Genomic DNA, 26,535 nt, shown 5'->3' with positions numbered 1-26,535 from the left:
TGACTAGGATGGCAGAAGCGGGAATCGAACCTGCAACCCTCGAGTTGCTGGCACGGCCGCTCTACCAACCGAGCTATACCGTTAGCATGCTAACAGGGTAACAAGTGTATCATTCCAGGTTAAATGACTGTCGTGTAAACGGTTGCAAAATCAGCTCAAAAAGCTCGCACTTTGATGTTAGCATGCTAACAAACATGCTAACGGTTAACATGTGTCACATACCAAGTTATATGACTAAGGTGTATGGCTGTGTAATTAGAGGGAAAAACATAAAGTTAGCTAGAAAGTTAGCACTTTAATGTTAGCGTGCTAACTTTAGCACGCTAACAGTTAACATGTTTCACGTACCGTGTTATGTGACTTTAGGGCAGGGGTGCCAACAGGTTCAACCGGCCCGCGGGATGAGTTCGCTAAGTATAAAAATAAGCCAAAATTTTTTTAATAAAAGAAACTGCTGTTCTAAATACGTCCACTAGATGTCGCAATAGCAATTACCGTATTTCCTTGAATTGCCGCAGGGCATATAGTATGTGCCTGCCTTGAATTACTGCCTGGTCAAACTCGCTTCGCAAAATAATTAGCGCATGTTTAGTTTTACGGCCGGGTCAAACTCGTGACGTCACGAGTGACACTTCACCTGTCATCATTTTCAAAATGGAGGAGGCTGACTTCAATACCGGTAATTTGAAATCACATAAAGGGAAGAAGATTAAGAACTATTCAGTAGGATTCAAGTTTACATCACACTCAAATTTTTACTGCATGCCTTTGGTAAGTGCCGGAGTGAGAAGAGGTTTTAAAATAATTAGCGCATGCTTACTTTTACTGCATGCCTTTGGTAAGCGCAGGAGTGAGAAGAGGTTTTAAAATAATTAGTGCATGCTTACTTTTACCGCATGCCTTTGGTAAGCGCAGGAGTGAGAAGAGGTTTTAAATGAATTAGCGTATGCTTACTTTTACCGCATGCCTTTGGTAAGCGCAGGAGTGGGAAGAGGTTTTAAATGAATTAGCGCATGCTTACTTTTACCGCATGCCTTTGGTAAGCGCAGGAGTGAGAAGAGGTTTTAAATGAATTAGCGCATGCTTACTTTTACCGCATGCCTTTGGTAAGCGCAGGAGTGAGAAGAGGTTTTAAATGAATTAGCGCCCAAGCGGCAATTCAAGGAAATACAATATTTGTATCTTTGTAGATTAAGTTACATAAGTAAAAAAATTTAAAAAATAATATAAACCACGTGATGTTTGTGCACTAGCCGAGGAAAATTAGCAAACTACATAAATAACATCCTGTAATTAGATTTTTGTATTATTTTTTTTATCTAGATAGATTGAAAATCAACACCAAGGAGTTGACTGATGAACATTATCACATCATTTATTTAGAAAATACATGTAGCGACAAATACAAACCGCAACATGTAAGTGTGGAAAAAAAAAACAACGTTATGATTTCTACATTTTCAGAATGTGCTGGTTCTATTTCTAAACAAAAAAAACTAAGTGAAGTTGTCTTTATTTTTAAGTTATCATGCCGACTCAGGAGTAGATTGTTCTCCATGTTTCCCCCGATCGAAAATGAGTTTAACACCCCTGCTTTAGGGTAAACATTGCCAACTTAGCTCAAAAAGATAGCGCTTTAAAGTTAGCATGCTGCATGTGAATGGGTGCATGCATCGCAGCAGGCTCATAATAACACACACACACTCATAATAGTCTAAAAGTTAAATGCACAGCAGTCGAATCCTCCACAAAGTCCAAAATAAGACTTGACATGCAGCTGAGATAAACTCCAGCACCCCCCGTGGCCCCGAAAGGGACAACTTGTAGAACATTGATGGATGGAGGCACGATCCAGAGAGCTGATCCATCCATTTCCTACCGCTTGTCCCTTTCAATGAGAAATTGCAAACACAAACAATAGGGTCACTCCCCTAAATAAATAGTAAAAGAAGCGCTCCGTTTAATGAATGTGATGGCTCCTTATGCAAGTAATTAATGATGGCTGGTGTCCTGCACAAAAGAAATGAACAGCTTGGAACAGGACTGGAAATAATCCACCAAGTCAGGCAAACTGTAGTGATAAAGCAGAGTAGAAGATGCTGGGTGTGAGTGCAGGCCGGGCAGTGATCCAGTGTGAGTGTGTCCTAACTCAACTTGCCGTTTTATTTCCGGGAAGACAGACACCCATTCCACAAACAAAAATATTTCTTGAAATTGATGTTGCTGTTCTCAAACTGTACCAACATATTTTATTTTACAAAACCCTGTTACCATATGAGTTGGGAAATTGTGTTAGATGTAAATATAAACAGAATACAATGATTTGCAAATCCTTTTCAAGCCATATTCAGTTGAATATGCTACAAAGACAACATATTTGATGTTCAAACTCATAAACTTTTTTTTTTTTTTGCAAATAATAATTAACTTAGAATTTCCTGGCTGCAACACGTGCCAAAGTAGTTGGGAAAGGGCATGTTCACCACTGTGTTACATCACCTTTTCTTTTAACAACACTCAATAAATGTTTGGGAACTGAGGAAACTAATTGTTGAAGCTTTGAAAGTGGAATTCTTTCCCATTCTTGTTTTATGTAGAGCTTCAGTCCTTCAACAGTCCGGGGTCTCCGCTGTCCTATCTTACGCTTCATAATGCACCACACATTTTTGATGGGAGACAGGTCTGGACTGCAGGCGGGCCAGGAAAGTACCCGCACTCTTTTTTTACGAAGCCACGCTGTTGTAACACATGGTGAATGTGGCTGAAATAAGCAGGGGCGTCCATGAAAAAGACGGCGCTTAGATGGCAGCATATGTTGTTCCAAAACCTGTATGTAATTTTCAGCATTAATGGTGCCTTCACAGATGTGTAAGTTACCCATGCCTTGGGCACTAATGCACCCCCATACCATCACACATGCTGGCTTTTCAACTTTGCGTCGATAACAGTCTGGATGGTTCGCTTCCCCTTTGGTCCGGATGACACCATGTTGAATATTTCCAATAACAATTTGAAATGTGGACTCATCAGAACACTTTTCCACTTTGCATCCGTCCATCTTAGATGATCTCGGGCCCAGAGAAGCCGGCAGCGTTTCTGGATGTTGTTGATAAATGGCTTTCGCTTTGCATAGTAGAGCTTTAACTTGCACTTGCAGATGTGGCGACCAACTCTTTTTAGTGACAGTGGTTTTCTGAAGTGTTCCTGAGCCCATGTGGTGATATCCTTTAGAGATTGATGTCGGTTTTTGATACAGTGCCGTCCGAGGGATGGAAGGTCACGGTCATTCAATGTTGGTTTCCGGCCATGCCGCTTACGTGGAGTGATTTCTCCAGATTCTCTGAACCTTTTGATGATATTATGGAGCGTAGATGTTGAAATCCCTCAATTTCTTGCAATTGCATTTTGAGAAACGTTGTTCTTAAACTGTTTGACTATTTGCTCACGCAGTTGTGGACAAAGGGGTGTACCTCGCCTCATCTTTTCTTGTCAAAGACAGCAGTTTTTGGGAAGCTGTTTTTATAGCCAATCATGGCACCCACCTGTTCCCAATTAGCCTGCACACCTGTGGGATGTTCCAAATAAGTGTTGGATGAGCATTCCTCAACTTTATCAGTATTTATTGCCACCTTTCCCAACTTCTTTGTCACATTTGCTCGCATCAAATTCTAAAGTTAATGATTATTTGCAAAAAAAAATAAAGTTTATGAGTTTGAACATCAAATATGTTGTCTTTGTAGCATATTCAACTGAATATGGCTTGAAAAGGATTTGCAAATCATTGTATTCTGTTTATATTTACATCTAACACAATTTCCCAACTCATATGGAAACGGGGTTTGTATGATGACACCTTTATGCCTTATTTATCAGTATTTTTCCTTCCCCTGACTGCTTCTCTCTCCTCCACAGTTCATGTTCTTTGTCTCTGTATAGAAGTCACATCTTTCTAACCTCTTCCTTCCTTCCTTCCTTCACTATTTTTCTCCTTCTTCTTCCTTCACAAGCTGCTGTAGCCACCGCGGCCAGCTCCAGCGTCTCTGCTACGACTGGCAGGCCGTTGGGGGCCCCTGGGGTTCCTCCCCAGAGGGCCCCCGGCTCCTCCGGCCCCGGTCCCGCCTCTCATAACATCCCCTCAGTCAACGAAGGTACTGACTGAGCTGACAAGTACAGCTTATGGGATTCCTCCAGCTCTGTTCTTTACTCACCCACTTATACCTGTAGATTCTCTTCTTCCCTATTTTGAGCTCCTCCCTTTCATTCCTCTTCTCCTCTTTATGAGTGTATTATTTACGCTTTCATGCCCTCTAAACATTTAATTCTTTTTTGCTGTTTGTTGCGTCTTTGACCTCAGTCTTACCTCTACCATGCTACATGCTTTTCGTCAGTGTCTATCAAGCTCCGTTATTTTTCCTCGCCTTTGTCCTGTTTTGGTCTACAGTCCTGTGTGTCTACCTACTAAACCTACTCCTTGTTGGTAGCTCTGGTCAATTCACTTCCAAACCAGTGGTCCAAATACAGTAAAGGTGCTCCATGTTTTATGACGTTTCTTGCTTACAAACGCACTCCATGAATTAATTAAACAAGTTGAAAAACTTATTGGGGTGTTACCATTTAGTGGTCAGTTGTACGGAATATGTACTGTACTGTGCAATCTACTAATAAAAGTATCAATCAATCAATCAAAAACTCCCATAAAGTATCGAAACTGTACAAAAAGAAAACTGGAACCAATTACGGTTATGAATTAGTGTGTTCTGTGCATAGTGTGACGGACTAATGTCTAATTCCTAGGGGTGTAACGGTACGTGTATTTGTATTGAACCGTTTCGGTACCAAACGAGTTTCCACATGGACATATTAAGTAGCGCACCGCAGGTTGTGTAAACAATGCAAAGCGAGGCAGGCTAGCAGCGACCGGGCTAGGACAACATGCAAAAGCCATAGCTGGAAGACCATCCTGCCTCGTTAAGATCTCCCGTTTGGGAACACTTTGGCTGCGCGATGCGATACAACAATGGAGGACGGAGGTTTGCCGACATTGTTCAGCAGCAGTAGTGTAGGCTTCTGCCAACACGTCAAACATGTTAACTCCTTTGAAGCGGCACCACCGCATTCAAGAAGCCTCTCCTCGGCGAGTCAGGCAGGGCTGAAGCTACAACATATGTTTTTATAGCAGCAGATTTTAGACCATCCATCCATTTTCTACCGCTTGTCCTGTTCAGGGTCGCAGGGGGTTGTTGTATTGCATTAAAAACTAGATTTTGACCCACTTCTATGGTGGAAGAACAATAAGCCCATATATCCTCTTACTGCCAAATTAGCCAGGCTGGGGGGGTGTTGATGATCGTGGACCCCGACTTAAACAAGTTGAAAAACTTATTGGGGTGTTACCATTTAGTGGTCAATTGTACAGAATATGTACTGTACTGTGCAATCTACTAATAAAAGTCTCAATCAATCAATCAATCAATCCAAAAAAGCTCTTTATATGTTGAAAGGTTTTGTTAAGAAACCATTAAGAAAAAATTTGAAAAAGAATTTGACCTTTGCAAGCTCATTATACTATTGGCTAAGTTTTATATTCATAAATGTAAGTTTCTCAATACCCGACCTGTTTTTTGTGCCTTTAAAAAAGATTTAGAACTCTACATTAAAACACTCTGCCTCTAACAAGCAAAAAGCTGTGAAAACGATGATGCTGTTTTCCAAATTTAAGTTATTTACTGAGATTGAGTGAGCCCATGGCTTTGCACTTTGTTTATTTTATATATATATAAAATGTTTTGCATTCTATTTGAGTTACTTTGAATTTACAACCCCCTGGCGCTGTTTTGTACGGTTTTTATACTGTTTTGTACTGTTTTTGTACTTACTTTGATTATTATTTTCAACTGTTTGTAAATGTTGAAATTTATAAATAAACGTTTATTGAAAAAAGAATGAAAAAAAAGTGCGCAGTTAATCATGTGACCGCCTGGCTCTGTTTGATTGGTGAAACGGAGTCAAACGTCACCAGTGACTGCATTTGATTGGTGAAACGGTGTCAAACGTCACCAGTGACTGCATTTGATTGGTGAAACGGAGTCAAACGTCACCAGTGACTGCATTTGATTGGTGAAACGGTGTCAAAGGTCACCAGTGACTGCATTTGATTGGTGAAACGCAGGCATGTGATAGATCCTACTTTGAAGGTCTGTCTGACAAACCAAAACAAACAAAGCGTGCATTAACAGATCGATAAAAATCAGTAGCGAGTAGCGAGGTGAATGTAGATAAATGGAGCTGAGTAAAAGTAGCGTTTCATATCTATAAATATACTCAAGCAAAAGTAAAAGTATTTTGCATTAAAACTACTCTTAGAAGTACAATTTATCCCAAAAGTTACTCAAGTAGATGTAACGGAGTAAATGTAGGGCGTTACTACCCACCTCTGCATGTATGAAAGAGGCCTGGGTCAGATTTCTGAAAGTTGGAATTAAAATAAAAATTTTAGATACATGTCAGATATGGGCAACAACATTACATTTACTTGAAGTGTGAATAAAGACCAACCTGTTACTGTAGTTAAAATTTAGGTAAAAATTCCGACTTACTAAAACTTGACTTAGATAGCAGTTGGACCGGAACTCATCAGTAGTCCAAGGACCACCTGTGTGTATAAAACACTTAAAAATGTTTTATCCAAGTACATGTTTTCAAAATTCTCATCCTAGTGCAACTGTAGCCCAAACTTGTCTTGAGATGATTTGTTTGAGAGTGCATTGACCACAAACCTGTCTTTTATTAGCACGTGTGCTGTGTCTTTGTCCCTTTTGGTGTCTTGTCTTGTTTCTTGCTGGAGGACTTTGGAATGTTTACATGTTTCACTTTATTTTTGATGCCCAGGGTGTTTGCACGACATTTTCACTTGACAGTGTCAGCAATAATTATTGATGATATGCTGAACTGTTTTACATACCGTAGCAAACTAACTGTTTCTTCATCGGTGCTTTGGTTCTAGATGGAGAAAGGCCATCAGTCATTTTGAAAAATGATTCACTGGGCTTTTTAAGTCATGTGACTTCTAGTTTCTGTGATTATGTATTTTTTTTTTGTTGCAACGTAAATGACCAAGCATACATATGGAGCCATATGTAATAATTTCATGCCAAGTCATCATTTAATGGCCCTGGTATGTCAACAGGAATTAACATATCATGTTCTTTTTGAATACCACTACAACTGAGCCGGGATATGCTCATTTCAAAATTAGATTTACAGCCCCGAAATCTTGTTCTTGTTGTCATTTTGATGTCCCGCCCTCTACCATTTTATCAATCAAAAAGTCTGTGAGTGTGTCACACTAAGTTTGACAGTTACTTACCACCCTCTTCGTCTGGCTACTGCCACTGGTAAAGTTACTAAACATCTCAGACATTAGTAAATATAAAAGGCGTCCTTACGGTTCTCAAATTATTCATGACAAAGACAGAAACATCAAACAATCAATCAATCAATGTTTATGTAAATAGCCCTAAATCACAAGTGTCTCAAAGGGCTGCACAAGCCACAACGACATCCGTCACATAGGGCAAGGAAAAACTCACAACCCAGTGGGATGTTGATGTGAATGACTATGAGAAACCTTGGAGAGGGCCGCAGATGTGGGTGATTCCCCCCAGGGGAGACCAGATGCAATGGACGTAAAGTGGGTCTAGCATAATATTGTGAGAGTCCAGTCCATAGTGGATCTAACATAATAGTGAGAGAGTCCAGTCCATAGTGGATCTAACATAATAGTGAGAGAGTCCAGTCCATAGTGGATCTAACATAATAGTGTGAGAGTCCAGTCCATAGTGGATCTAACATTATAGTGAGAGTCCAGTCCATAGTGGATCTAACATAATAGTGAGAGTCCAGTCCATAGTGGATCTAACATAATAGTGAGAGTCCAGTCCATAGTGGATCTAACATAATAGTGAGAGTCCAGTCCATAGTGGATCAAACATAATAGTGTGAGAGTCCAGTCCATAGTGGATCTAACATAATATTGTGAGAGTCCAGTCCATAGTGGATCTAACATAATAGTGAGAGTCCAGTCCATAGTGGATCTAACATAATAGTGAGAGTCCAGTCCATAGTGGATCTAACATAATAGTGAGAGTCCAGTCCATAGTGGATCTAACATAATATTGTGAGAGTCCAGTCCATAGTGGATCTAACATTATAGTGAGAGTCCAGTCCATAGTGGATCTAACATAATAGTGTGAGAGTCCAGTCCATAGTGGATCTAACATAATATTGTGAGAGTCCAGTCCATAGTGGATCTAACATAATAGTGAGAGAGTCCAGTGCATAGTGGATCTGACATAATAGTGAGAGTCCAGTCCATAGTGGATCTAACATAATAGTGAGAGTCCAGTCCATAGTGGATCTAACATAATAGTGAGAGTCCAGTCCATAGTGGATCTAACATAATAGTGAGAGTCCAGTCCATAGTAGATCTAACATAATAGTGAGAGTCCAGTCCATAGTGGATCTAACATAATAGTGAGAGTCCAGTCCATAGTGGATCTAACATAATAGTGAGAGTCCAGTCCATAGTAGATCTAACATAATAGTGAGAGTCCAGTCCATAGTGGATCTAACATAATAGTGTGAGAGTCCAGTCCATAGTGGATCTAACATTATAGTGAGAGTCCAGTCCATAGTAGATCTAACATAATAGTGAGAGAGTCCAGTCCATAGTGGATCTAACATAATATTGTGAGAGTCCAGTCCATAGTGGATCTAACATAATAGTGAGAGTCCATTCCATAGTGGATCTAACATAATAGTGAGAGTCCAGTCCATAGTGGATCCAACATAATAGTGAGAGTCCAGTCCACAGTGGATCTAACATAATAGTGAGAGTCCAGTCCATAGTGGATCTAACATAATATTGTGAGAGTCCAGTCCATAGTGGATCTAACATAATAGTGAGAGTCCAGTCCATAGTGGATCTAACATAATAGTGAGAGTCAGGTCCATAGTGGATCTAACATAATAGTGAGAGTCCAGCCCATAGTGGATCTAACATAATAGTGTGAGAGTCCAGTCCATAGTGGATCTAACATAATATTGTGAGAGTCCAGTCCATAGTGGATCTAACATAATAGTGAGAGAGCCCAGTGCATAGTGGATCTGACATAATAGTGAGAGTCCAGTCCATAGTGGATCTAACATAATAGTGAGAGTCCAGTCCACAGTGGATCTAACATAATAGTGAGAGTCCAGTCCATAGTGGATCTAACATAATATTGTGAGAGTCCAGTCCATAGTGGATCTAACATAATAGTGAGAGTCCAGTCCATAGTAGATCTAACATAATAGTGAGAGTCAGGTCCATAGTGGATCTAACATAATAGTGAGAGTCCAGTCCATAGTGGATCTAACATAATAGTGTGAGAGTCCAGTCCATAGCGGATCTAACATAATAGTGAGAGTCCAGTCCATAGCGGATCTAACATGATAGTGAGAGTCCAGTCCACAGTGGATCTAACATAATAGTGAGAGTCCAGTCCATAGTGGATCTAACATAATAGTGAGAGTCCAGTCCATAGTGGATCTAAAATAATAGTGTGAGAGTCCAGTCCATAGTGGATCTAACATAATAGTGAGAGAGTCCAGTCCATAGTGGATCCAACATAATAGTTGGAGAGTCCAGTCCATAGTGGATCAATAATAGTGTGGGAGTCCAGTCCATAGTGGATCCAACATAATCGTGAGAGTCCAGTCCATAGTGGATCTAACATAATAGTGAGAGTCCAGTCCATAGTGGATCTAACATAATAGTGTGAGAGTCCAGTCCATAGTGGATCTAACATAATAGTGAGAGTCCAGTCCATAGTGGATCTAACATAATAGTGTGAGAGACCAGTCCATAGTGGGGCCAGCTAGAGACCATCCCGAGCAGAGACAGGTCAGTACCACAGAGATGTCCCCAACAGATGCACAGGCGAGCGGTCCACCCCCCGGGTCCCGACTCTGTACAGCCAGCACTTCATCCATGGCCACCAGACCTTAGCAGAAAAGAAAAGAAACGGCAGATCAACTGGTCTAAAAAGGGGGTCTACTTAAAGTCTAGAGTATACAAATGAGTTTTAAGATGGAAAACTAATTGTGTTTTCTTGGATTCAGAATAGTTTTGTGGTGGAACAGGTGAGTACAGGTCCTTTTACCGTGTGAATGTCAATTCTGTCAAACTTGAAATATATGCAGTGTGTATATATTTCCTTTTTTGGAAATATATTTAAGCGGTAGAGGTAAGTTTATTCTGTGTCCTTTATAAAAACATTTTAATGTAAGTTATTTTCTTTGAATGAGCATCCATATCAAACAGACACATTTTACATCTAACTGTTGATATATGCTCTTCAGAAACCATATATTTGAACAATATATGTGAAAGTGTCAGGTGTTTGGTTTATGTTGAGTGTCATCAGTGCGCCTTTCATGTCAAGATGGATTTGTGTCTGGAAACAAACACGGGCACCGGCTATTGTTTTTACTCCTATTGTCACAGCTCATTGAAAGTCTTCAAGCAATGCTCTGTGGTTTTTATGTACTTTGCTTCAAATACATTCTTACTACATGGGTATTCAAGATTAGACCATTTCCATTGTCAAGTGCTATCAACAACACAATGTTACACAATCCTCCGTTTGTGTGTCATGTTTCTGATACTTTGGTTCTCCAAAATAATGACTAAAGTCTCACCCAGGCATTGCTAACAATGTCAGTAACTCTGCCAGTCATGTTAACACTATGTTGGAATTTAAGAATTGTATACTTGGTCTTGTGTGTGTCTGCATATGAGAACCTCACCACTGTCATGTAAACATGAGAATTTGACATTCAGAAGAACATTTTTTCAAAAATGAGATTTAGGGTTTCTAACACCTGGTTTATTTTTGCGATGACAATGCATGAAGCTTGTAAATAATAATGTTGGCCTCTGATTCTCATTCCCAGTAGAAATAATTATTTTTACCTCAACATGACCGCAGTGAGGTTCTGTATATGAATGTGCAGGTTTGACTTATAACTGTGTACAAACCCTGTTTCCATATGAGTTGGGAAATTGTGTTAGATGTAAATATAAACAGAATACAATGATTTGCAAATCCTTTTCAAGCCATATTCAGTTGAATATGCTACAAAGACAACATATTTGATGTTCAAACTCATAAACTTTATTTTTTTTTTGTGCAAATAATGATTGACTTAGAATTTCATGGCTGCAACACGTGCCAAAGTAGTTGGGAAAGGGCATGTTCACCAATGTGTTACATCACCTTTTCTTTTAACAACACTCAATAAACGTTTGGGAACTGAGGAAACTAATTGTTGAAGCTTTGAAAGTGGAATTCTTTCCCATTCTTGTTTTATGTAGAGCTTCAGTCCTTCAACAGTCCGGGGTCTCCGCTGTCCTATTTTACGCTTCATAATGCGCCACACATTTTCCATGGGAGACAGGTCTGGACTGCAGGCGGGCCAGGAAAGTACCCGCACTCTGTTTATATGAAGCCACGCTGTTGTAACATGTGCTGAATGTGGCTTGGCGTTGTCTTGCTGAAATAAGCAGGGGCGTCCATGAAAAAGATGGCAGCATATGTTATTCTAAAACCTGTATATACCTTTCAGCATTAATGGTGCCTTCACAGATGTGTAAGTTACCCATGCCTTGGGCACTAATGCACCCCCATACCATCACAGACGCTGGCTTTTCAACTTTGCGTCGATAACAGTCTGGATGGTTCGCTTCCCCCTTGGTCCGGATGACACAATGTCGAATATTTCCCCCAAAAATTTGAAATGTGGACTCATCAGACCACAGAACATTTTTCCACTTTGCATCAGTGCATCTTAGATTATCTCGGGCCCAGAGAAGCTGGCGGCGTTTCTGGATGTTGTTGATAAATGGCTTTGGCTTTGCATAGCAGAGCTTTAACTTGCACTTACAGATGTAGCGACAAACTGTATTTAGTGACAGTGGTTTTCTGAAGTGTTCCTTAGCCCATGTGGTGATATCCTTTAGGGATTGATGTCGGTTTTTGATACAGTGCCGTCTGAGGGATCAAAGGTCACGGTCATTGAATGTTGGTTTCTGGAGTGATTTCACCAGATTCTCTGAACCTTTTGATGATATTATGGAGCGTAGATGTTGAAATCCCTAAATTTCTTGCAATGTCACTTTGAGAAAGGTTGTTCTTAAACTGTTTGACTATTTGCTCACACAGTTGTGGACAAAGGGGTGTACCTCGCCCCATCTTTTATTGTCAAAGACAGCAGTTTTTGGGAAGCTGTTTTTATAGCCAATCATGGCACCCACCTGTTCCCAATTAGCCTGCACACCTGTAGGATGTTCCCAATAAGTGTTTGATGAGCATTCCTCCACTTTATCAGTATTTATTGCCACCTTTCCCAACTTCTTTGTCACGTGTTGCTGGCATCAAATTTAAAGTTAATGATTATTTGCCAAAAAATAAAGTTTATGAGTTTGAACATCAAATATGTTGTCTTTGTAGCATATTCAACTGAATATGGCTTGAAAAGGATTTGCAAATCATTGTATTCTGTTTATATTTACATCTAACACAATTTCCCAACTCATATGGAAACGGGGTTTGTATATACTGTATATAATTATATCTATATATTTTTTCTAACCAGTCCTCTGCTTGCTGTGTCTTCTGTCACCCGTGTGTGTTTGCAGGTTGGAGCCAGCTGGCAGCCATGCATTGTGTTATGCTCCCTGACCTTCTGGGCCTCGATAAGTTCCGACCCCCTTTACTAGAGATGCTGGCAAGAAGATGGCAGGACCGTTGTCTGGAGGTAAAACAATGACTGCAGTTGTATCCAACAATCAAGCATTTACCACAACTGTTTTTAATGCCTACTTGAAAACCTTTGCACTTACTGAATCCACCGGACTCTTTTAGGTCCGAGAAGCATCCCAAGCTTTACTGTTGGCTGAGTTGAGAAGGATCGGTCAATCGGGGCGTAAGGACACTATTGATATGTGGGCTCCTTATCTCCCTCAATACGTGGACACAGTCAGCTCCCGTAAGTAGTCAAGGATTATGTTGCCACATATAATTGTGTCTGGTCTCAGAATAAAAACCTGCTCCCTTGAACGTCCAACACTTTGAAGAGAACACAGTGTAAAATGATTAGAGAAGGCAGATTTACTCACATACATACAATCCTGTAGTTAATTATTACCATAAAGCTAATAAGGAGCATACAGTGCACCTCCTCAGACCAAAACACTCAATTCAGGGATGCATGGTCAATATCAATTATTTTCTCAAAGGAAATAATGGAAATAGAAATAAACTGTTCGATGTTTCAATATTCTTTAAGGGGAACTGCACTTTTTTTGGAATGTTCTCCATTGTTTACAATCGTAAAAGACATGACAACAGATGGAATTTGGAAAAAATAAAAGTGCCAAAGGGACCTCTACTATCTCGCCCACAAAATCTGATAAATAACCATTCAAAAAGCGCCAACAATACTCTATTTACATTTTGTGACTTAAATAACCCTGAATTCCAAGTCCGAGTCCATGGTTGTCGCCCGGAAAAGGGTGGAGTGCCGTCTCCGGGTTGGGGAGGAGACCCTGCCCCAAGTGGAGGAGTCCACTCTCTGTATGATCAGTGTCAGAGCTTGGTCCGCTTTGCAGTAAGTCGGACACATTTCCAGTGAGGGTTGGACTCCGCCAAGGCTGTCCTTTGTCTCCCATTCTGTTCAGAACTTTTATGGACAGAATTTCTAGGCGCAGTCAAGGCGTTGAGGGGATCTGGTTTGGTGACCGCAGGATTAGGTCTCTGCTTTTTGCAGATGATGTGGTCCTGATGGCTTCATCTGACCAGGATCTTCAGCTCTCACTGGATCGGTTCGCAGCCGAGTGTGAAGCTTCTGGGATGAGAATCAGCACCTCCAAGTCCGAGTCCATGGTTCTCGCCCGGAAAAGGATGGAGTGCCTTCTCCGGGTTGGGGAGGAGACCCTGCCCCAAGTGGAGGAGTTCAAGTACCTAGGAGTCTTGTTCACGAGTGGGGGAAGAGTGGATGGTGAGATCGACAAGCGGATCGGTGCGGCGTCTTCAGTAGTGCGGACGCTGTATCGATCCGTTGTGGTGAAGAAGGAGCTGAGCCGGAAGGCAAAGCTCTCGATTTACCGGTCGATCTACGTTCCCATTCTCACTTACGGTCATGAGCTTTGGATTAAAGCCGCTGCTCCTCCACATGGAGAGGAGCCAGATGAGGTGGTTCGGGTGCCACCCAAAGGGTTTAAGTGCGCTTTACAGTCCGGAAAATACGTTACTAACATTATGTACCGTATTTTTCGGACCGCAGTTTTTTTTCATAGTTTGGCCGGGGGTGCGACTTATACTCCGGAGCGACTTATGTGTGAAATTATTCACACATTACCGTAAAATATCAAATAATATTATTTAGCTCATTCACGTAAGAAATTAGACGTATAAGATTTCATGGGATTTATGGATTAGGATTGAGAGATAGTTTGATAAAGGTATAGCATGTTCTATATGTTATAGTTATTTGAATGACTCTTACCATAATATGTTTGGTTAACATAGCAGTTGCTTATTTATGCCTCATATAACCTACACTTATTCAGCCTGTTCTTCACTATTCTTTATTTAGTTTAAATTGCCTTTCAAATGTCTATTCTTGCTGTTGGGTTTTATCAAATACATTTCCCAATAAAATGCGACTTATACTCCAGTGCGACTTGTATATGTTTTTTTTCCATCTTTTTTATGCATTTTCGGCCGGTGCGACTTATACTCCGGAGCAACTTATACTCTGAAAAATACGGTATATAAAACCCTAATGAATGTTTTTTATGGGCAGAATTGAACGGCTCCCATAGGCTCCATTGTGACTTTTGATCAAATGTATTTAATATTTAGAATGCATTAAAAAATCAGTTGTCATGTCTTTTATAGGGAAGGATAGGCAACATTTCCAAAAAAGGGAAGTTCCCCTTAAATGCTAATTTATAACAAAAAATAGGTAACCACTGTCAATAATTAACCAAAATACAGTAATCCACTCCTAACATGACAACCTCACAAATTCAAATGCAATGCAGATGCCGATGTGTCCTTCTATTTCGTTCTGGTGTTGTTTATGTTATTAACACCCAATGCTTTTTCCCCCCTGGTTAATTGCTGCATGCTTGGTTGATCAGTTGTTTAGCATGGTAGACTTTTATCAATGACTGCCTCAGCTTGCCTACAGCACATTTTGGTCCGCATCTCTGTATTTCTTTCCTTTCTGTCTTTTCAACATCTCTGTATGCTCTTTATCCCAATCTATTCTATAGTTAGACTTTAGGATAAAAATAAATGTTCCTCTCTGTCTTATTTTACTAGAAACTGTCTAATATGTCATGCGTCTCTATGTGTGGATCTGTGTTCAAGCCTTGTAGTTGCTGAGGATGCTGTGGGGGGCGGGGGCGGTTTCTCAGGGGAACAGTTGTCATGGAAATGGGTACCAGTCAGTGTTGTGTTACCACAGCAGTACTGCAGGCAGGGGAGGTAGGGAAGTGATGGACGGGTGACCCCAGGGGAAGAAGGAGGACATATGGGGGAGGGAACGCTGAGGGTTAGATAGAGTGAGGTCACAGGGTCATTGAATTTGATCTGTACACAGCACAACAGGATTGAAACAGACGAACAAGATGGGTTCTCGTCCTGGAAATCCTGGATTATCATTGGAAATAACGTGTTTAAGTCTCTGGAGATGCGATTTGAACGTAAACCTGCACAAGCAGGTGTCTGCTGTTAACCTCCAGATATTGTCTTCCTCAACTCCTGTTGATCCTATGAAGTAGAGTTTGTCTGATTTATGTTCTGTAAATCATCCTGGTCCTCTCTAAAAGCGGCTTTTGTTTGATTCAGAGCTTTTGATTTCCAGCATGCTTTATTAGCCTTAAACCTAGACCTTTTCTGCAGAGGGCACCATATAGAAAAAAATGAAGAATATATATAACGATTTCTTTTTGTGCATTAAAGCTGCTAAACCAATCTATTGCAGGTCAAATATATGCTAAAATACTGTGTCTGAGCAAAACACCTGAGTTTATTTTGTCAGGGGAAAAAGCTAGTTAGTGTAATTTCTAAAATATATCATTAATATTCCAATTAAGGCCCGTTAGTTAAAGTTCCAATGATTGTCACACACACACTACATATGGTGAGATTATCCTCTGCATTTGACCCATCACCCTCACCCCTTAGGAGGTGAGGGGAGCAGTAAGCAGCAGCGGTGGCCGCGCCCAGGAATCATTTTTGGTGATTTAACCCCCAATCCCAACCCTTGATGCTGAGTACCAAGCAGGGAGGCAATGGGTCCCAATTTTGTAGTCTATGGTGACTCGGGCGGGGTTTGAACTCACAACCTACCGATCTCAGGTTATGAAGGTGTTTGTTACTACATTATTTATATATACTTGCAGTGTGTACATATACATATTACAAATTGTTATGAAGATGTCTGTTACTACATTATATACACACTTGCAGGGTTTATTTAAAACATACAGGACTGTCTCAGAAAATTAGAATATTGTGATAAAGTCCTTCATTTTCTGTAATGCAACTAAAAACATGAAAATGTCATACATTCTGGATTCATTAAACATCAACTGAAATATTGCAAGCCTTTTATTATTTTAATATTGCTGATTATGGCATACAGCTTAAGAAAACTCAAAAATCCTAGCTCAAAAATTTGAATATTTCCTCTGACCAAGTATAAAAAAAGATTTATAACAGCAAAAATAAAATCAAAATATTTGAACATGTCAATTAATGCACTCAGTACTTGGTTGGGAATCCTTTTGCAGGGATTACTGCATCAATGTGGCGTGGTATGGAGGCAATCGGCCTGTGGCATGGCTGAGGTGTTATGGATGCCCAGGATGCTTCAATAGCGGCCTTTAGCTCATTTGCATTATTGGGTCTGGTGTCTTTCAGCTTCTTCTTCACAATACCCCACAAATTCTCAATGGGGTTCAGGTCAGGGGAGTAGGCAGGCCAATGGAGGACAGTAATGCCATGGTCAGTAGACCAGTTACTGCTGGTTTGGGCACTGTGGGCATATAGCAACTTGAGAAAATTATTAAACTTAGATTATGTTAAAGGTGATATGGATTAGGGCTGGGTGACATGTCGTCTTAAAGGTTCTCATAGTCATCATTGTCACCGATGTCCCACTGGGTGTGAGTTTTCCTTGCCCTTATGTGGGCCTACCGAGGATGTCGTAGTGGTTTGTGCAGCCCTTTTAGACACTATTGATTTAGGGCTATATAAGTAAACATTGATTGATTGATTGATTGATATACCAGATCATGCTGGAAAATGAAATCAGACATTGGATTTTAGAGCATGTAGTACTCTCTAGTAAATCTCTTGGTACAAAGCTGCATTGACTCTGGACTTGATTAAACCCAGTGGACCAATACCAGTGGCTCCCCAAACCATTTCTGACTGTGGGCACTTCACACTGGATTTCAACCAACTTGGATTTTGCTCCTCTCCAGCCTTCCTCCAGACTCCAGTGCCTTGACATCCAAATGAAATACGAAACTTGCTTTTGTCTGAAAACAGGACTCTGGACCACTTTGCAACTGTCTAGTGCTTCTTTTCCATAGTCCAAGCCAGACGCTTCTTCCGTTGTCTTGAGTTCAGGGTCAATGCAGCTGTGTAGCAAGAGATTTTAGAGCACTGCATGCTTCCATCTGTTCAAAAGCTCTATGGCAGGGGTAGGGAACCTATGGCTCTAGACCCAGGTGTGGCTCTTTTGATGACTGCATCTGGCTCTCTGATAAACCTGAGCTGACATTGCTTAGCAAAATAAGTAATGAATAATTCCACTTGTAATCAAAGTGTTAAAAATAACGTTCAAAATATAAAACATTCTCATGCATTTGAATCCATCCATCCTTTTTCTACCGCACTTGTTCCTGAAGTTGCATTAAGGTTAAGAAGTGATTTATTTATTATTGGTTAGTTTAGGGCTTGCCCTCCTGGGGGTTTTTCAGACCACCAAGCACCAACATGAGAACCTGTTTTAGGGTTACAATATTTTTTTTATCTTTCAATAAGTCTTTCAGTTGCTTTCCTGCAATTGTCTTTTTCTCTTTCATTCTTGCTCGCACTCTGGCTCCTGCCCCAACCCCGTCTCTCCTCCTGGCTGCTGCTTATAAACAGAGCGACAGGTGATTAGATAACAAGGTCCAGATGGGCCATCTATGCACCTGTCGCTGATTTCGAGGGCAGTCCTGGCAACACCCTGCTTCGCTGCAGTTCTGCAGACCACGCCCCCTCCACAGTTAGCTTCAGAATAACAATGTTATTACAAAGAATAAGAGACCTATTATACTCTAGAAATGTTAGTCCGGCTTAAAAATGCACGCGTTTAGTTGTGTTCAGTGTTGAAAAAAATATTATATGGTACGGAAATACATTTTAAAATATTTGGATTCTTGGCTTTTTGTCAGCCAAAAAGGTTCCTGACCCCTGATCTATGGAGAGGATGATGTTGATGGAGAAGGGGTGTGACGTTCATACTTTGTCAATATTCAGTGTTTTATTGTTCATAGTTAAAGTTGTAAATCCCACGTTCTTTATTTATATATATATACATTCCGGGTGTATCATTCAGTAAAAAAAATTACGTTTTTTTCAGGCGGTTTGTTATAATGGTTTTTCGCATTCAATCAGACATTACTGTGAAATTTTGTATTAGTGCCCCCCAGACACATTTTACTGCCCATCACTGACTACTGTATTGCCTTGAATTGCCGCCGGGGCGCTAATTAATTTAAAACTTCTCCTAACCCCTGCGCTTACCAAAGGCATGCTGTAAATATAGGCCTGCGCTTAAAAATTTGAGTGTGATGTAAGGATACCATCATGAAAAGCACATTTAATTAAAAAAACGTCATTATGGTCTTACCTTTACTTATAAATGAAGTCCATGCGCAGCTCCTTGTGATCAAAAGCATCGATAACTTGTTTATAGAAGTCTTCCTTATCTTTCTTCAGTTTTAAAAGTCTCTCTGTCTCGATGGAGATCTTCCTTTATTACCTCCTGCTTCGATTGAAAGTCCAGTTTAGAAAACTGTTTTATTTTAGATATATAATCCTCCATGTTAAAAGTGCAAGCGAGAGGAAAAAATAAAAGATCGCTGCTCACTCTTGCTGCTTGTTGTCACTTCTTCTGCAGCCGAGTAGTCGCAAGAAGGATCACTAGCGCCCTCTACCACCAGGAGGCGGGAGTCATTTAATGACTCATATTTGACACACGCAGCTACGGTATATTATTAAAACATAGCTGCTTACTGTTCTTTTTAGCATATTCAATAGCTTGGACCTTAAATCCTACTGAATAGCTCTTAATCTTCTTCCCTTTATGCGATTTCAAATGATTGAAATCAGCCTCCTCCATTTTGAAAATGATGACAGGTGAAGTGTCACTCGTGACGGGACGTGTTTGACCCTGCGGAAATTCTTGGCATATGCTAATTATTTGGCGAAATGAGTTTGACCCGGCGGAAATTCTAGACATGCGCTAATAAAAATAATATTTTGCGAAATGAGTTTGACCCGGCGGAAATTCTGAGCCGGCGGTAATGCTAAGCATGTGCTAATTATTTTGCGAATCGAGTTTGACCCTTTAGTAATTCTAGGCAGGCACATACTATATACCCGGCGGCAATTCAAGGAAATACGGTAATTAAAACATGAACATGCGACCTCGCTCATGCTTCACCCCAAATGACATAAAAACAAACGTTGGTCATCAGGAGGATGTAGTTTGGATGAAACATCACCTTTGTGTTGTTCTTAATATCGGGTGAGTGTAGCATGAGTGGACTTGCAGATTGTTGACAGACACAATTGTCAAGATGTGGTGCATACCACTGCTGCACACCCTTCTTCCCAAAGTCTCTCCACACATATGACAGCCCCCAGCTCTCTTGTCTCTCTGTCAGAACCTCCAGTCCAGTTTAACAGTGGCTGCTGTTTGAAGCCAAACACTGATATTAATCAATTGGCTTTCATCCATCCATCCATCCATCATCTTCCGCTTATCCGAGGTCGGGTCGCGGGGGCAGCAGCCTAAGCAGGGAAGCCCAGACTTCCCTATCTCCAGCCACTTCGTCTAGCTCTTCCCGGGGGATCCCGAGGCGTTCCCAGGCCAGCCGGGAGACATAGTCTTTCCAACGGTTCCTGGGTCTTCCCCGTGGCCTCCTACCAGCTGGACGTGCCCTAAACACATCCCTAGGGAGGCGTTCGGGTGGCATCCTGACCAGATGCCCGAACCACCTCATCTGGCTCCTCTCGATGTGAAGGAGCAGCGGCTTTACTTTGAGTTCCTCCCGGATGGCAGAGCTTCTCACCCTATCTCTAAGGGAGAGCCCCGCCACCCGGCGGAGGAAACTCATTTCGGCCGCTTGTACCCGTGATCTTATCCTTTCGGTCATGACCCAAAGCTCATGACCATAGGTGAGGATGGGAACGTAGATCGACCGGTAAATTGAGAGCTTTGCCTTCCGGCTCAGCTCCTTCTTCACCACAACAGATCGGTACAACGTCCGCATTACTGAAGACGCCGCACCGATCCGCCTGTCGATCTCACGATCCACTCTTCCCCCACTCGTGAACAAGACTCCTAGGTACTTGAACTCCTCCACTTGGGGCAGGGTCTCCTCCCCAACCCGGAGATGGCACTCCACCCTTTTCCGGGCGAGAACCATGGACTCGGACTTGGAGGTGCTGATTCTCATTCCAGTCGCTTCACACTCGGCTGCGAACCGATCCAGTGAGAGCTGAAGATCCCGGCCAGATGAAGCCATCAAGACTACATCATCTGCAAAAAGCAGAGACCTAATCCCGTGGCCACCAAACCGGAACCCCTCAACGCCTTGACTTGACAATTGGCTTTCAGTCCAGGGAAATGTCAACTAGTCAGGGTTATTCCCGCCATGGCAGCGTCCATTGCTACCCACGTACAGATGCACACGGCTGACCTTTTAGAGCTCCTCAGGATTTAAAAAGATATATTTACCACCTGGTTTAAAGGATTATTTAGATAAAATCAAGCTTTCTTCTCTATCTCCATTGCTTGTGTGTGTATATTTTTTTAAATAATACATGTGCTGGTGTTAATGCTTTCTTAGTATGGGAGAAGGATTTATACATTTTGTGTCTCTTTAAGGGCAAGCCTGGAGCAAGAATAGACTGCGTTTAGATCTCTAGAAGCACTGTGCCTGGAAGCAGAGGAAACAGCAAGGCTGGCAGTTCCCCATTATTTGCGTAAAAATAATTGACTATATTGACTATAATGATTATATTAAGCATTTTGACGTTTATCGTGTCAGCCTCTTTTTAATTGGTATCTTGTCTTTTTATACAACTACAACAGAACTACCGTATTACCCGGACTATAAGGCGCACTTAAAATCTCAACACTCAACAGTGCGCCTTATAACCCGGTGCGCCTAATGTACGGAATAATTCTGGTTTTGCTTACCGACCTCAAAGCAATTTTATTTGGTACATGCTGTAATGATAAGTGTGACCAGTAGATGGCAGTCAAACATAAGAGATACGCGTAGACTGCACTACGATGGCAATATGACTCGAGTAAACAACACCAACATTTCATATGTTCCATTGAAAATATGGAAAATTACACACTGTGCTCAAAAATTCATCAGAATGTTTTAGTACGACTTTGGTAAGCTATGAAGCCACACTACTTGATGGATTGTCTGCGCATTAAACATACAAGTTTTTTTATGGTGTGTGACATACAATATAGGGTTTTGTTTTCGCAATGTTATCAAAAGCAACATTTCTTACCTTATGGTACCTGCTGATCTGTATTTGGGATCTGCATAAATCCGGAAAAATTGCGCGCGCCCGCATTTGTAGTCCGTCTATGGCAATATGACTCGAGTAAATAACACCAACATTTTATATGTTCCGTTGAAAATATGGAAAATTACACACTGTGCATAAATCCGGAAAAATTGCGCGCGTCCGCATTTGTAGTCTGTGGTCCGTAGTCGATAAGCTTCTTCTTTTTCTCTATCTTCTTGTTATGTGACATTCATCCTCCGCTGTTGCCATTTCTAATATAAATTTGTGTAAAGTTCTTACTCATATCTGTCAGTAAACTCGCCATCAAAGCTCTAAAACATACCGGTGTAGTGAGTTTACATTATTCACCCAAGGAACTTTATGTCATGTCTTTGTGATCAGGTTTTGTATGGTTCTGTTCTGTTGGTTTTTTGGGCTCTTAGTAGCTGTTTACGCTCCCTTGTTTTTTCACCATGACGACCATTAGTTACACTTTTTTACGTGTTCAAGACTCACGCAGCTGATTTGTTTGGACTCACGCACCTGTCAGTAATCACATTGCTATTATTTAAGCCATAGTTGCCAGTAGTTGGCCTGGCGACATCTCCCTTGATGTACTTTTGATACCCCTGACGTTATCCATGCTAGGTTTTTTTTAGTTCATGTCTCATGTCCTAAGTTGTTTTTGCCTGTGCCTTGTGCGCGCCTTTTGTTTGGTACTTTTTGAGTGATTAATTAAATCTTGTTATTTCCTTCATGCCTTGTCCAGTCCAGTCGCTTTGCACCATGGGAAAACAAACCACGCCATAGTCCAAGTCTTGACACTTTAGTTATTAGAGAGTTCCGGTCGGACGGTTGTTCACGGGACACATTACTTGCGTTGTTGTTGTCACCCACATCTGCAGTCCTCTCCAAGGCTTCTCATTGTCATCCAACTGGGTTGGGTTTTTCCTTGCCCTGACTTGGGATCTGAACCGAGGATGTTGTTGAAGCCTGTGCAGCCCTTTGAGACACTTGTGATTTAGGGTTATATAAATAAACATTGATTGATTTTTTTTTACCGCAAATGAAAATCGGCTCAAAATGTCGGTTGTTGGCTCCCACTCATCCATCAGTTTTCTACCGCTTGTCCCTTACGGGGTGGCGGGGGTGCGGGAGCCCCCTTGATTACTAAAATATCGGTGAATAAAACATATCGGTCGATCTGTAATCTATGTAGCCGATATTTAAACAGCTCGCTAGAACAGCTGTAGCTGCCAACCCCTGGCCGGGCGGACATGCTACAAACTGCAACAATAATAGTCGGTTGTGAGGCTTTAATCTTTGGGGTGGAGGGTTTCCGGCACTGCAGGGGGGAGGAGAGCGAGTAATGGAAGCCCAGGAGAGAGTGCATAAGGCGGGGCAGGTGGGGGGGGACTAGGGGGACGAGTTAACCTCAAATAACCACCGATATTCCCACACACTTGATTAGGCAAAATCACCAGCAATTTTCACAGCCGTGAGCACAGACAATTTCCCCTTTTTTAAAAGCAGGCGTTGCAGCTGTTTCTTTGATCACTGAACAGTAATCATGTTCCTCTTTGTCAGCACAGTTGTGTTTGTCTTTTTACCTCCTAGTGTCCTCCTTTGCACTGCATTCTTTAAACAAATCTGGTGGGTGCTTCAAATTCTAAAATGGTGACAAAACTAATAAATACAAACCCTGTTTCCATATGAGTTGGGAAATTGTGTTAGATGTAAATATAAACAGAATACAATGATTTGCAAATCCTTTTCAAGCCATATTCAGTTGAATATGCTACAAAGACAACATATTTCATGTTCAAACTCATAAACTTTTTTTTTTTGCAAATAATCATTAACTTTAGAATTTGATGCCAGCAAATGTGACAAAGAAGTTGGGAAAGGTGGCAATAAATACTGATAAAATAAAGTTGAGGAATGCTCATCAGACACTTATCTGGAACATCCCACAGGTGTGCAGGCTAATTGGGAACAGGTGGGTGCCATGATTGGCTATAAAAACAGCTTCCCAAAAAATGCTCAGTCTTTCACAAGAAAGGATGGGGCGAGGTACACCCCTTTGTCCACAACTGCGTGAGCAAATAGTCAAACAGTTTAAGAACAACCTTTCTCAAAGTGCCATTGCAAGAAATTTAGGGATTTCAACATCTTCGCTCCATAATATCATCAAAAGGTTCAGAGAATCTGGAGAAATCACTCCACGTAAGCGGCATGGCCGGAAACCAACATTGAATGACCGTGACCTTCCATCCGTCAGAAGCCACTGTATCAAAAACCCACATCAATCTCTAAAGGATATCACCACATGGGCTCAGGAACACTTCAGAAAACCACTGTCACTAAACACAGTTTGTCGCTACATCTGTAAGTGCAAGTTAAAGCTCTACTATGCAAAGCGAAAGCCATTTATCAACAACATCCAGAAACGTCGCCGGCTTCTCTGGGCCCAAGATCATCTAAGATAGACTGATGCAAAGTGGAAAAGTGTTCTGTGGTCTGAAGAGTCCACATTTCAAATTGCTTTTGGAAATATTCAACATGGTGTCATCCGGACCAAAGGGGAAGCGAACCATCCAGACTGTTATCGACGGAAAGTTGAAAAGCCAGGATGTGTGATGGTATGGGGGTGTATTAGTGCCCAAGGCATGGGTAACTTACACATCTGTGAAAGCACCATTAATGCTGAAAGGTACATACAGGTTTTGGAACAACATATGCTGCCATCTAAGTGCCGTCTTTTTCATGGACGCCCCTGCTTATTTCAGCAAGACAATGCCAAGCCACATTCAGCACGTGTTACAACAGCGTGGCTTTGTAAAAAAAGAGTGCGGGTACTTTCCTGGCCCGCCTGTGTTCCAGACATGTCTCCCATGGAAAATGTGCGGTGCATTATGAAGCGTAAAATACGACAGCGGAGACCCCGGACTGTTGAAGGACTGAAGCTCTACATAAAACAAGAATGGGAAAGAATTCCACTTTCAAAGCTTCAACAATTAGTTTCCTCAGTTCCCAAACGTTTATTGAGTGTTGTTAAAAGAAAAGGTGATGTAACACAGTGGTGAACATGCCCTTTCCCAACTACTTTGGCACGTGTTGCAGCCATGAAATTATAAGTTAATTATCCATCCATCCATCCATTTTTTACCGCTTATTCCCTTTCGGGGTCGCGGGGGGCGCTGGCGCCTATCTCAGCTACAATCGGGCGGGAGGCGGGGTACACCCTGGACAAGTCGCCACCTCATCACAGGGCCAACACAGATAGACAGACAACATTCACACTCACATTCACACACTAGGGCCAATTTAGTGTTGCCAATCAACCTATCCCCAGGTGCATGTCTTTGGAAGTGGGAGGAAGCCGGAGTACCCGGAGGGAACCCACGCATTCACGGGGAGAACATGCAAACTCCACACAGAAAGATCCCGAGCCTGGATTTGAACCCAGGACTGCAGGAACTTTGTATTGTGAGGCAGACGCACTAACCCCTCTGCCACCGTGAAGCCCTAAGTTAATTATTATTTGCAAAAAAAATAAGTTTATGAGTTTGAGCATCAAATATGTTGTCTTTGTAGCATATTCAACTGAATATGGCTTGAAAAGGATTTGCAAATCATTGTATTCTGTTTATATTTACATCTAACACAATTCCCCAACTCATATGGAAACGGGGTTTGTAATAAATATAACAGTGAAGATCACTACATTAATACACTTCTAAACCCAGATGGTCCACTTTATGTTTTACTCCAAAAGGAAGTATATGTTTTAAATAGAGGAAGGGTGCAATGGAGGAGGAGGAGGAGGAGGAAAAGGTCTGAGGGGTTAACAAGGCATGCTGGGAGTTATGTGTCATGGCTGACATGACAAGCTTGACCTTGGAGCAGGATAGAATACCTTCTTCTCCCTCTTCCCTGCCATCCATCCTAACCCCCTCAAACCCTGTCATCCCCTTCTGCTGTGCACCTTTCTCTTGCTCCCTCTGCAACTACTTCACTTTGCAGGTGTGGACTTATACATCATAGGCTTGATTGGCGTGCTTTTTTAACGGTGAGAAAAGTAATGGTGGTTTGTGCCAGCAGATCTACATTTCTGCCAGTATCAGCTCGGTGTGTGTATTGGTGTTGTCCCGGTACCAATATTTTGGTACTTTTTTGTACTTTTCTAAATAAAGGGGACCACAAAAAAATCATTATTGGCTTTATTTTAACAAAATAATCTTACGGTACCTTAAACATCCATCCATCCATCCATTTTCTACCGCTTGTCCCTTTTGTGGTCGCTGGGGTCGCTGGAGCCTATCTCAGCTGCATTCGGGCGGTAGGCGGGGTACACCCTGGACAAGTCACAACCTCATCGCAGTACATGAAACATATGTTTCTTATTGCAATGTTGTCCTTAAATAAAATGTTGAACATACAAGACAACTCGTCTTTTAGTAGTAAGTAAACAAACAAAGACTCCTAATTAGTCTGCTGACATATGCAGTAACATATTGTGTCATTTATCAGTCTATCATTTTGTCAACATTATTAAGGACAAGTGGTAGAAAAATAATTATTAATCCACTTGTTCATTTAT

General features: G+C 41.4%; 1 protein-coding gene across 2 annotated transcripts in view; it reads left to right on the top strand.

Moving 5' to 3' along the window:
• LOC133536522 (WD repeat-containing protein 7) overlaps positions 1 to 26,535 on the top strand; it is a 143,958-nt gene that overhangs the window by 57,557 nt on the left and 59,866 nt on the right. The window contains exons 20-22 of one of the 2 annotated variants that reach the window (XM_061877128.1): positions 4,008 to 4,148; positions 12,740 to 12,858; positions 12,966 to 13,089. In XM_061877128.1, the coding sequence (XP_061733112.1) occupies positions 4,008 to 4,148; positions 12,740 to 12,858; positions 12,966 to 13,089 (384 nt within the window). The remainder of the gene's footprint in view (positions 1 to 4,007; positions 4,149 to 12,739; positions 12,859 to 12,965; positions 13,090 to 26,535) is intronic. The other variant, XM_061877129.1, reaches the window with a different exon arrangement.

This window comes from Nerophis ophidion, linkage group LG17 (genome assembly GCF_033978795.1).
Source record: "Nerophis ophidion isolate RoL-2023_Sa linkage group LG17, RoL_Noph_v1.0, whole genome shotgun sequence".
NCBI classification, from domain to species: domain Eukaryota; kingdom Metazoa; phylum Chordata; class Actinopteri; order Syngnathiformes; family Syngnathidae; genus Nerophis; species Nerophis ophidion.
Note: the sequence above shows the minus strand (reverse complement) of the source record. Positions and strands in the feature narration are given on the sequence as shown.